At 30.7% G+C, this 12,804-nt stretch overlaps 2 protein-coding genes across 4 annotated transcripts in view; one reads left to right on the forward strand and one right to left on the reverse strand.

Moving 5' to 3' along the window:
• Positions 1-3,282, reverse strand: part of Scm (Polycomb protein Scm) — a 117,393-nt gene extending 114,111 nt beyond the window's left edge. For all 3 annotated transcript variants that reach the window (XM_067262618.1, XM_067262617.1, XM_067262619.1), the window contains exon 1: positions 3,040-3,282. The gene's annotated coding sequence lies outside the window, so the exon portion shown is untranslated. The remainder of the gene's footprint in view (positions 1-3,039) is intronic.
• Positions 3,283-3,442: 160 nt separating this feature from the next.
• ND-B15 (NADH dehydrogenase (ubiquinone) B15 subunit) lies at positions 3,443-10,701 on the forward strand. The gene is made up of 3 exons (XM_067262630.1): positions 3,443-3,606; positions 6,710-6,850; positions 10,582-10,701. Exons 1-3 carry the CDS (start codon positions 3,472-3,474, stop codon positions 10,645-10,647), a joined length of 342 nt encoding a protein of 113 aa, XP_067118731.1. The 5' UTR covers positions 3,443-3,471; the 3' UTR covers positions 10,648-10,701.
• Positions 10,702-12,804: the final 2,103 nt, after the last annotated feature.

Below are 12,804 nucleotides of genomic sequence, written 5' to 3' on the forward strand. Positions count from 1 at the left end.
TAAAGCAATGCATCAACCAAAGCCGAATTATCGGACTACAAATGGCTATAATAATAATAAAGCCGAATTATCGACTTTGGTTGGTGTATTGCTTTAATGTATATCGGATTAGCTGACGAAATTTGTTTAAATAGTACATTATTATGCAAAACACATAATGACTTACTACACTATTTTCCAAACACACTGGCATTTAATTTCTGATGGAACATTTCGTAGTTTGGTTCTGCTTAGCCTGATGTTTGAACTTTTGTAATGTTCTTTTTAAAACTGGTAAATTCAAAAATTGGAGCTCACATTTGGTTGTGTTGGTCAAATTTGGAATGTAAAGACCAGATAATGGGCATTGAACATGTCCAAAAATGTTAGTTTGGTGTTACTAAATGTGCTGGAGTATAAAGTTTGTGATTATTATTGTTAAAATATTTTAATTCTACTATATAAATCAGAGAAGGGAAAACTGTAACTTACTTATCAACAAAGTTTAATAAATTTATATTATTGACATAAATTTTATTTTAATTTATACATTTTAAATTAAACATCAAAATATATAAACAACTCCTCCCCACACCCAATTTTTGATTACAGCCAGATGATCTGCCAAATTATTAAATAATAATAAAGCTAAGTTAATAATAAGATGTGAAATAATTTGTCTATTAAACAAATCGTCAAACATCAATTTAATTTTTTTTTATACTTCAATTAAAAGATAAGCTAGAATGAAAGACTGATTGTTGCTGAAACTGTACAAATAAGTCATGAAAACAATCAAATCTTAATTTACGTAATCACGTAAAAAGAAATTTGATTTTTTTTCCAGACTATGGTAAGTCAGAACTGGATATACTTTTTAAATTTTGATCCAGTATGTGATCATTATTACCATCACTTTAACATTGAAAATTAAAATTACATATCATATTTACTCGACTATAAGATGCTATCGAACCCAAGATGCATTCTTAGTTTCTACATGTTCACAGACGATTGTTTTTTTTCGAAAAAATAGACAACTCGAGACAAATTTATGTCAAGAGAACTTATTTTGTTGACAAATTTGTTCAGTATTTATTGCACACTACAATAAGCTATATAAGTGTCTTTCATGGAATCAAAGTCAGAAACATCTTCACTTTCCACATTAAACTCTTCTGAATCAACACTTGCTTTAATGTTCATCTTCCCATATTCAATCATTCTCAGTAGCATTTAATACATCAGAAATGCAACATTTCTTGAAAGAGTGCTCCATAACTTTTTCTAGGGTTTTCATTTAAATACAACATTACTGTAACAAACTAACAAAATTGAGCTAAGTTAACCTCAAACATTTCCTATTATGAATATTGGCCTAATAAAATAAGAAAATATACCATATTTACTTGAATGTGAGACACTTTTTCCAGGTTTTAGTATCTTTGAAAATAGGGTGTACCTTAGATTCAATTTATACCATAATTAGTGACTTCTAGTGTCATGTGTTTTATTTCTTTGTCACTAATTCCACTGAGTTATTTTAATGATTTTACAATATATAATAATGGATATATTGTTATCTGAATATATTTAACTTCTCAAATTATTCTAATTTCTAATTTAATTTCTAATAGGTAAATTAAGTTCTCTTTTATTTGACTGAACATGTTTTTAAATTGTTTGGTCTATCATCAGCTCAAACACATGCAAGCTTTTTATTCATGCCTTAAAAGTTTCTTCAATTAAATAAAAGGGTTTAGATTAGCTGTTAGTAAGTATTTAACTTATGAAAGTTATGGAAATCATTATTATACTGAATAACATTATAAGTTAAAACAGCTTTCAATAAACCACATGTCCATTTAAAAAAAACTTCTCTAAATGGAATTCAAATTCACAATATTTAATCATATAAATCGTAGGAATATATAATATTTATCGCGCATTAAAACTTAGCTTTTCGTCGTAAACAATTAATTTAAAATATATCATATATTCAAATGGCTTATTGTTAATAAATGAATAATTGATTATTTTGGTATTTAAATAATTTCCCAAATACCAAAAGTAGTTTGTGATTGGTTAATTATAAGTTTATGGGGTTGTAAACAAATAAATAAATCTTAGTGTAAAAATCACACGTTCATAAAAAAAAAACGTGTTTTGATCCGGATGAAATTCGAGCTTATGTTCTTTAGTAAGTTAGATTATTTAAACATTTGGCAAGTTACCAAGAAATATAGATTCGGATACTACCCGAGGCAAAAAACATTTTCTTTAATACATACTAACATTTCTAGTTTGGATTTTGTTTATAAACCATATCAGTCATTCAATTAGAAAATGAAATGTTTCCAATATTTAGCCGTCAGAAAAATCCCCGGACGATAACGTTATAAAAAATATCGAAATCAGTAATTAACCTACCTAAATAAACTACAATTAACCATTCCATCAATCGGCACATTCGATTTAGTAAATTTCTAAAAATTATGGAAAACGAAGAGAGGACGAGGTAAATAAGTTTTTCTATTATATATCGTAATATCTCGTAAAATTACGTAGGATATAAATTTACTTTTCCGGGACTTTTCGTCGGTTTCTTATTATCCCACACGGGACGGAAAGCATCGGAAGAAACTACAGATCCGTAACTCCCGGCCAAAGCCACATCTAAATCCACAGCCGGCAGTCGTATGCAAATCCGTAGCCATGTGCCAGTTCCACAATACTACTCCACGTCCTGTACAGTGTATTAAAAATTTATCATTTTTATTTGATCCATTACCTCAGAATGTTTACAATACAAAATTGGTACACACAATTTAATGATACCGAACCAGATTTTTAAATTATATAAATTAGTTATACCTTAATGCGCCGTGTAGTACGAACTATTAAGCATGGTTCTCTCATAAATACCATAATAACTTTGATTACATGCGTGTTATATGTAAGGTTGCAATTAAATATTGATACATAACGTTGAAATCGGATTAAAATTTCGATATTAAGTCAGTTCTTGTGATATATTGAGGAATATTTACGAATACTCACCAAATTCTGCGTCCATTTAGGTAATCTGACAAGTCTGGATGATCAACGATTTGACATCGTTATTGACAGATGTGTCTCGACATCGTGTATTTAACACCGTTTCGATAATAATTTCTATGTTTTAATCGACCATTCGATAATCGAGACAATGCGTTGCTTGCATATCGCACATAACATTACGTTTTACAAATGAACCGAACAGCTTTCCGCCATTTTGGTTGCTAAGCGGGAAAGGAAAAGGAAACAATCCCGCATCTTATTCATTTAAAAATTTTTTTAATTATTTCGTAACATTACTTCAATTTTAATCACTGATAAATTGTAACTCGGTTTAAAAATTGGTACTCGTAAATTTTTTTTGCCTTTTAGTCGGAACGTCATTTTTGACTTATGGTATAAAACGTTCTCGTCGACTGCCGTGTTAATGCCAAGATGGCCAACGATCATATCTACGAAGATCGCGCAGAACAAGAGAGAATTAAAAAAAGGGCGGAATTGAAAGCCAAGTTACGAAGAGAATATATGAAGAAGGCTACCGACCCTCATCGCCCCATTGGCGGAGTATTGGTAAAAATTACACTCGAGTCTTGTTCGTTTAAATATGTAAATGCTGCTGTGATACCGTGAAATTATTAATTGATCTGTTGGCACCGTTCTTTGCCGGTGTCTTTGTTCGTTCACAATTATTCTGTACGGGAGCCAAAGCATCAGAAGAAACTACGGAGCTATATCTATCTTTTTAGCCATGAGCCAGTTCCACATCTAGATCCTGGATCCCAAATTCCTCCTCACCAGGCCATATCTGATCCGTACGGGACATTCCAATTTTCGACGCCGATCCCGACGTTCGGTAAAACTCGTTCCTTTTTTCCACGTCTAAGTGGCACCATCGTCGACACGCTCGGCACTCGACGGACGTCGACCACTACTTAACGAAGAATTGTGGAAGATTGGTGCGACATTTGAATAAAATCCATTTTTCCGAGAATGGAATTGTAGGAACTAAGCACTTCGTACTCGAAGTTGGAACGTAGTCGACGACGTCGAATTGTTGGTTTCAACACCCGACACTCGTTTTGAAAATTAGAATGTCCCGATAGGTACGAGCCGGTTTCCTGCCGGGTACAATCCTCCGAGACTTGCTTCCGGCAGTGTTAAATGATTTGCAAAAAACAAAAGTTTAAAGTAAAAATTAGAATAGTATCCTAAAAGTGTTCAAAATTTAATGATTTTATAATAGGGACTATAATGTTTCTGATGTGAAATGATGTTATTAACATGAGATTGCATACTGGCATATATTTAGTGCACAGAGTTGATGCTGCATAGACATCTCATAATAAATAAAATGAAATTGTTTAATGTATGGGTTATAATTTTTGTAAAAATTTTACAAAAAAACTTTCAAAAAGATAATACATTAGGACTGTTGTATGGATTGCACTCTATGGAATTTCGGGATAGTATATATCTTAACTCTGGACCGTGACGAGTTCGACAATATCCTACTTTTGGACCGGAGACCAAAAATAAGGAAGTTACGATATTTACAATTTCTTGCCTTTCACAATGCATTCTATGCCATTTTAGAGTTTTCCACTAGCGTGGACGTGGCGTTCGACCGTTCGTGCTCGACGGACTCCTCCCGTAGGGGAACTGCCCGGTGTTAAACGTCACTAGTTATTGATTCACAGTAGTTCTCGAACAAAAGAAAAAAAAAGGAAACGTGTACTGAACTACAAGCAGCGCCACCTAGTGGCAAACTCTAAAATGGCATAGAATGCATTGTGAAAGGCAGGAAATTGTAAATATCGTAACTTTCTTATTGTTGGTCTCCGGTCCAAAAGTAGGGTACCGTCGAACTCGTCTCGGTCCCCCTAGTTAAGATATATACTCAAAGTCTCGAAATTCCATAGGGTGCAATCTATACAACTTCCTATATTAGTGTGTCTTTGCTTTGTCTTCTCTATGCTCTTCAAAAAATAACATTTTTTGCAGCATTGTTGACTGCCGTTACATAAGGTTATAAGATTCTCCTAGTAAGCAGTTAAGGGAAACAATTTTTAGATGTATTCAATCAAACTGTAGGGTATAAGGAAAACTTTAGAGAAAATCTGTATCCACAGTCCATTTTCGATCTCTTTGCTCGGATAGGATAGTACAGACTTAACACAATGTCAATATGTTTTGGCAGAGAAAATCTAACAAAATAAACATTCAACAATATTTGCTAATATGATTTCATTTACAGAAATATTTTTGAGTGACTAGGATGAATAAGCCCAACCAATTCCATAATTGGATTTCTTTAAAATGAATGTAATAAAGCTTAAAAATTCAGCAGTTTAGATTTATAATACAGTATATGACTTGCTACCATAAAAAAATTTTCTTTAGTTTTAAGCTTTAATACAAGATAGGATCCAAAAATTGTGGGACTTGACTTATAGTACCTTGCCTTGAATAGTTTAAAATACTGACACACAACTGCCTTCAAAATAATCATGTTGAGCAACAATACACTTTTGCCGGTGCTCGTACAGCTTCCGGAAGCATTGCTGTAAACCAGGGGTGTCCCGTGGCTCGTGGCCCGCAACCCGTGGCTTACGAGCCGCATGCGGCCCAATAAACGTGTAAACAAACAGACAAATTTTTAAATTTTTTTATTATTTTTTTATTTCGACGGCATAAATTCAACAAAGAAATTTCACAAAGCCTAAACCTTTATACATATTTTATTTTTGAGTGGAAAAAAAATATTTTCAAATATTTGGAAATGTGTGAATGAGGAAGGAATACTAAATAAAGCAGGAGTTGTGACTCAAAGGATTATAGTCCCCAAATTAAGAAAAAAGAGAGAAAGGCCAAAAGATAAAAAGTAGTGAGAAAGGTTAAACAGATCTGTTATGCAAATATTGACAATTATTAATTTTCCAACCTTCCTCACTTCTTTATCATTTGTTTTTCCTCTCTTTTCCCCACATTTGGGTCTATAATCCTTTGAGTCCCAACTCGAGCTTTATTTAGTATTCCTTCCAGTATTGCAAGATTTGGCTACTTTGCACCAAATTTGGCTACCCTTCATTTCAGTTTGGCATAAAAAATATCATTTGCCGCATTGGCTACTTTTTGGGCTACATATTATCTACAAATATATTAGTCTAATAAAAATGCACTTTAAATGGTGTTTTGTCGTTTTTTATTAATTAGAAACCCAAATAAAACCAAACATTTGTGTTTTTCAAATTAATTTTTGTTTGTCTCCTTTATAATAAATGGATATATCTATTTCTAAGTAAAAATTTGAAAATGTCTGTAGAAGTAATTTTTTTAAATATCCTTTTTCATGATAAACTCTTAATACTTATTACTTTAATCTAGATATGTTAATCCTTAAATATACTTGTATATTTAAGGATTGGGCAACAAGTATATATAATATACTTGTGGCCCATAACTCCATGACTTCTTCCAATGTGGCTCAGTGAAACAAAAAGGTTGGACACCCCTGCTGTAAACAATCTGTGCAACCATCCATAATGACTCCTGTTACTTTTTCCTCATTTGATAACTCAAATCCCTGCAGATTTATTTATCAGAAATCAATATAATTATTGTTTGTGTATATAACAAATTATAAATTTTAAAAATATATTTTTTTTATTTTCAGTTTGATCCAGCTGTTCAAAGATTTATGTCTATGAATGCAACGGTATATGATCAGTTCAAACCAACAGTAAAGAATTCATTTTTATATTTTGGAATTCTTGGTGCAATGGCTGGTTATGCATATTTGTTGTATAGAGATAGAGTAAGTCATATTTAAAATAATTTTTATATTAATCATTTTTACTTTTCTTATATAAATATTTCCAGATACGTGATAATATTTTATGACAGACTTGATCAACAATTCTCTGAAAACTGCACTTATTGTAAGCCACGGTACTCTATTCAAATCTTTAAAATGCAGTACAATTTTCATTTTTGAACATTTTTGGTCTTCTTAAATGATCATCTTTGGGACAGAAAGAAACATATTTCAATTTAAAAAGAACGAAAGCTGGAATGTCCTTCAGAACAAGTTGATTATGAATATTAATATTTCAGAACAATGAAAATATAAATTTGTGTCAGACTTCTATGTAGATTAAACTGTACTGTATTTTAAAGATTTGAGCATTAATACTATAGAAACTTGATCAGATTGTAATATTAATTTTTTAAATCAAATTTTCATTAAACTGAATGCTAGAAAAATATTAATTAAAAAATTTTATTAAACATTTAAAATCAAAAAAATTATCCGGAATTGAAATTTGGATCTGAATGAAAATGAACACATTGTATCAAATAAAGTGATAAAAATCACAAAACACACTATAACCAATAACTGGTGTGAAATATCCAAAACTGGCAAACATTTTCGACGCCCCTCCCGGGCTCTTCTTCAGGTTAAATTTGTTTTTTTTCGTTTGAACTGGATTCTTTCATTCGACTGTTTTTAAATAGGAACGTGCTCTACTTCCTAAAGCTAGAATATGGAAGGAATCCACGTGCCGCTTCAAAATTAATTTTCTTTTTGACCAATGGGGATACGATACGTGCACCTTGTAGTAATTACATGTGTCACTTATCGATTTATGATTTATCGTCTAATAAATATTGCCAAGCCATTGAGAGATTCATTTCATCCTTAAAATTAATGCAGGTTAATTTGCAATCAGTGTTAAAATTTTAAAGCCTATTGCATACTAACCTGCATTAATTTTAAGGATGAAATGAATCTCTCAATGGCTTGGCAATATTTATTAGACGATAAATCATAAATCGATAAGTGATACATGTAATTACTATAAGGTGCACGTATCGTATCCCCATTGGTCAAAAAGAAAATTAATTTCGAAGCGGCACATGGATTCCTTCCATATTCTAGCTTTAGGAAGCAGAGCACGTTCCTATTTAAAAACAGTCGAATGAAAGAATCCAGTTCAAACGAAAAAAAACAAATTTAACCTGAAGAAGAGCCCGGGAGGGACGTCGAAAATGTTTGCCAGTTTTGGATATTTCACACCGGTTATTGGTTATAGAGTGTGTTTTGTTTTATACAACCTGGTGTGGTGAGAAGCTTTAGTGATAAAAATTACAAATAAAATGAATTATAAATATAAATATTCTAACTTAAAAAATGTTTTAAATATAATTTATTCATTTCTGATCACTTGATTTTAAAAGATTTAAATTTAAAATAATTCATGTAATTTGTAAGAGAAGTAAAATAGTGATATCTATAGCATTCACAATGGCAGTTGTGGCAATTGTGCTACAGTAAGAGTTTCTAAGGAAAATACAGTTTCTGACTTATCAAATAATATATATTTTAATAGAATCTAAAAATTAATTTCTAAATACAGAGAAACTTTAAATGAGGATGATAGAAGGATTGCATTAACTGAGGACTGATGTGGTTTGTTAATTATGGACAATGTTTACACATTTTTTTTTTTTTTAATAACTGCTAAAAAAGATTATTGCTAAACATCATATGGAGAATTCACTGTAATAAAATCTTGAGAAATTCAGTTCTTATGTATTTTTATAATTATTAACACCAAATTTATTTTGAAAAATAGCATAATTTTGTCTTTGATCATTAATGCTTATTAAAAATTAATTACAATGATTGATGTGTATTCCAAAACTGTTTTTGTTTTAGGAATCACATTTTAACTTATTATATATATAATATGTATCAATTAATATATTTGGTATTTGTCATTATCATCTAATTAGAAAATAACTAATAAAGGAGCTAACTGGATTATTACAAAATTAAACTATAGAATTTAATTGAGGAGTTCTATGGAATATCGTTTTTAAATGCACTTAACTAGAAAAGTGTTCTATTATGCATATCGAATAGGATTTTATATACAGTGGGTGATCGGTTAACGAGCAAATCAGATAACGAACACTTTCGCAAAAGATTTTTATGATCGGACAACGAACACTTCACCGAACAAACAAAAAGAAGCAACGAAAATAGCAAATACCAATTGATTTTCCCTCGTCTTCGGGTAACAATTCAAAACTTTTCGGAGACGTCGACGCTCGACCCGATATATACCGATTGGATAGTATTCCTCGAACTTTGAAATACTCCCTCGTAATTCTAGCCTTTTATTTTTCCGACAGAAACGATTCTTTTATAGTATTCACAAGACTGTCGGGCGGGCACTCGTTAAGTTTTGCATCGGTTTTTATTCTCAAAAGGCAAGAGTATAATAGCAAAGGTAGAGAGTGGGCAGAAGACGTCCGACGTTGCCGGGCATTATGGCTTAAACAAATCTACAGTAAGGTGCAGTTCAATCTTATCTAAGAAAGATACAGTATAATCAGAAGACTCAAGCAGCTAAAGGAGTAACAAAAATCTCATCTGAGAAATAAAGAACATCGAAGAGCTCATAATGGAACCCGAAACTGACCCGAGGACAGAAGAATGCCAAGAACTCTCAAACGAAGAACACCAAGAAACTCGGCAAGATACGTTTTATTACGAAAAAAGAGGATTAATACCGACATCTGCTATTGATTAAAGATGTTTTGAAGAAACGGGGGACGTCAGATCAACGGTCTTAGAATGGCATACAAACCAGGTCGAGGTTAATGGGGATCTCTACAATTACAATGCTATTAATTACTTCTGAAAATCCTGAAGAAGAGAGAGAAGCAACAGCTGCATTAGACAGATTCTTTAACCCCCACAAACAAAAACCATAAATAATAAAAATGCAAGACTGTATATATGTATTTTTATTATTATATATAAATAAACGTAGTAAGAAAGTATATTTTTTATTTTTGGGGTATCCAGAACGAATTAATCAAATTCCCACGCAAACCTATGGTAAATCGATAGTCGGTTAACAAACAATTCGGATAGCGAACAAAGTCTCGGAACGGATTACGTTCGTTAACCGATTACCCACCGTATATGCATATTTCCCTTGGTATAATAAGCACTTTACTCAAGCATATTTAACATTTATCAATACCACTACACCATACACACTTTTATACAAAACCATATTACAACTGCTATCTGCCTTAATTAATGTGTTGTCCTTTCTTCCATCCTTCACGAACAGGGCCGAAAATGATTGTTTTGATTAAACTAGTGCTGGAAAAATTTGTAAGATTTGGTATTGGTATATTTGTTTCCAGTTTTTTCTATGTGTGTTTTTTTTTTCCATATGTATATGCATAGAATTTGTTTCAAATGCAGGTATCAATAATATATAAATTCAAAAATTTTTTTCTCATTTATGTAATTTCTAAAATAATAATAATAATGTATGGATCTCATAAAATCTGATTAAAATAAATTTATCTGACTATTCTCAAAATTTAAACACAAGAATGGAATGTTAAGCTTATCAAATGTTTTCGTTTTATAAATTTATTATTCTGAAGTATTTTTAATTTTTCATATTAATTAAGATAAGCATTAATTTATAAACTATGTATTTATCTTTTTTACAGGAAACATTAGATCAAAAATGTCGAAGAGGCGAGATCCCTTATAAAGACAGAGTGACATTTAAATGAGAGTGCCCATTTTGTAATACGTCGAGAAACTTATTAAAAGCTTTTTGTCTTTTATTAGCATAATTTGTAAATAGAACTAGACTAGCTGTTAATATGTTAGATTGAAGTGGTTAAAAAAAATGATTTGAATAAACAAACTACATGAAGATACAAACAGAAAATGTTAAATTTATTCCTAAAATTAAAATATTAATAAGAATCAATTTTAAGCTACACAATATCATTACATATGATAAAAAGTAATTACACCATTAACAAAATATGTACAAGAAAGTTAAATATTGAAATGTATTACAAAAAAAAAATAGACTTCAGAATAATGCATTAGAAGTGAATCTTTTTTGAAGGAAAACTGAATTTTAAAATTTTTTTGTGCAACATATGAATAAAGCAAAAAAAAAAACTTAAGTTTTGATAGATTCCTGAATAAATATTTGATTATAATTGAAATTAACTTTTTATTTACACATTTAAACAATCACAATTCTATAGTTTTATCTTCTTCAATTCTGATATTTTGATTAATGTATAAGTTATAATCCTGAAAATCAAATTCTAACATCCTAAACATTGATATTTTAATGTTGCAACAATCCAAAAATTAAACTTTTGTAGTAATATTTCAAGTTTTATAGAAAATTCTTGACATGAATTGTTGCAACCTAATGTTAATTTGTATTGATAATTACAGAAAATAACTCACGAAATAAAAATTGAGTTGATATCCTAATTCAGTTTCCTGACAGATTGATGAGGATGATGATGATCTGTCATTAAAATCATTAAAAGATTGTATCTATATAATTATCTTATGATCTTTGAATATTAAAGATATATTTATATAATTGCAATAAAATGAAAACCGAGAGCCGTAACAATTTTGTAATTCCGAGTTGGTATTTAATTTTAATTAAATAATGCGACACGGAATTAACAAATTTCACTTTTATTTCTGTACGTGTTTGGTAACAAAAATAAATTTTGTATTTTTTTAAGATAAAATAGTTCATTGGATTGTAGATTTTAATTTTAGCTTTAGTTTTGCTGCATAAAATGAGAATAAATCACGTACGGTGGAACCTCGGTATACGTCTGCTTTAGAGTACGTCCTATTCGGAATACGTCCCGTTTGGACGAAACAAATTTTGCTCGGTATACGACTTAATTCAATTATACGTGCCGTCTACGAACGAGTAGCACTATCGGTGTACTAGACCAGACTAGACGTTCGCGGTCCCACGGTTTATAACTTTGTTAAATTTCTTCCGATTTTAATTTGTAAGTAAAATTTTATTATTTTTATTAATCACGAATTGCAAAAAGGCAAATGAAAAGCAACAGAAAACTAAAAAATGACTAGAATCGCAACGGAACCAAAAAAAGAGATTGTCGAGAAATACGAAGGTGGCACGGGTGTTCGAGATTTAACCGTTGCATACCGTATTCCGAGAACGACGACATCGACGATCGTAAAAAATAAAGACATTATTAAATCTGCTAACTTTGCGAAAGGGGTTTAATCAATTTCTAAACAGATTATTAGTATTAAGGAGAGTTTGATTTGATTTTGATTTAATGATTTAAATAATATAATACAATATACTGTAATAACTTTAATAAAAAAATAAATTTTATTATAGATTTTTAATGTGCTCAGTGTTTAAATTATTTTACAAGCCCATTAATATATGATATAAAGAGGGGACTTTTTTTACGTGAGAACAGATTAATCATTTTTACATTACTTCTTATGGGAAAGGTTGGTTTGGTATACGTCCTATTCGGTACGAGTCCAAACGTCTGGAACGGATTAAGGTCGTATACCGAGGTTCCGCCGTAATTGATTTTATCGTATGTTTTGTCTCCCGTTAGTTGGAAACATTTGACGTTACTAGATACAGTTTAGTAGTTTGATGTACAAATGAAAAAGTATACTTTGAACCCAATGAATACAATGAGAAATATGATTTCTGTGTTCAGATTTTTCAAAATGTAGTTTAGTTATCAATGACAGGAAATGGAGATGGGATTGATGGTATCTAATGATGAGATTCTCACTATTATTGCATTTGAATAAAATGAGTCACTAAATTGTTTTTAAATGTATTCTTGTGAGACACTAATTACGTAATTCCAATAGCACCACGAATTAATGTG

The sequence above is a fragment of the Centruroides vittatus genome, unplaced genomic scaffold (genome assembly GCF_030686945.1).
Source record: "Centruroides vittatus isolate TY-2023 unplaced genomic scaffold, ASM3068694v2 contig_150, whole genome shotgun sequence".
Lineage (NCBI taxonomy): Eukaryota > Metazoa > Arthropoda > Arachnida > Scorpiones > Buthidae > Centruroides > Centruroides vittatus.

Excerpts from the sequence above, each read along its gene's own strand:
- ND-B15 (XM_067262630.1), top strand. The coding sequence starts at position 3,472 with ATGGCCAACGATCATATCTACGAAGATCGCGCAGAACAAGAGAGAATT. Across the intron at positions 3,607-6,709 it reads GCCCCATTGGCGGAGTATTG|TTTGATCCAGCTGTTCAAAG; the intron begins GTAAAAATTACA and ends TTTTATTTTCAG. Across the intron at positions 6,851-10,581 it reads ATTTGTTGTATAGAGATAGA|GAAACATTAGATCAAAAATG; the intron begins GTAAGTCATATT and ends TCTTTTTTACAG.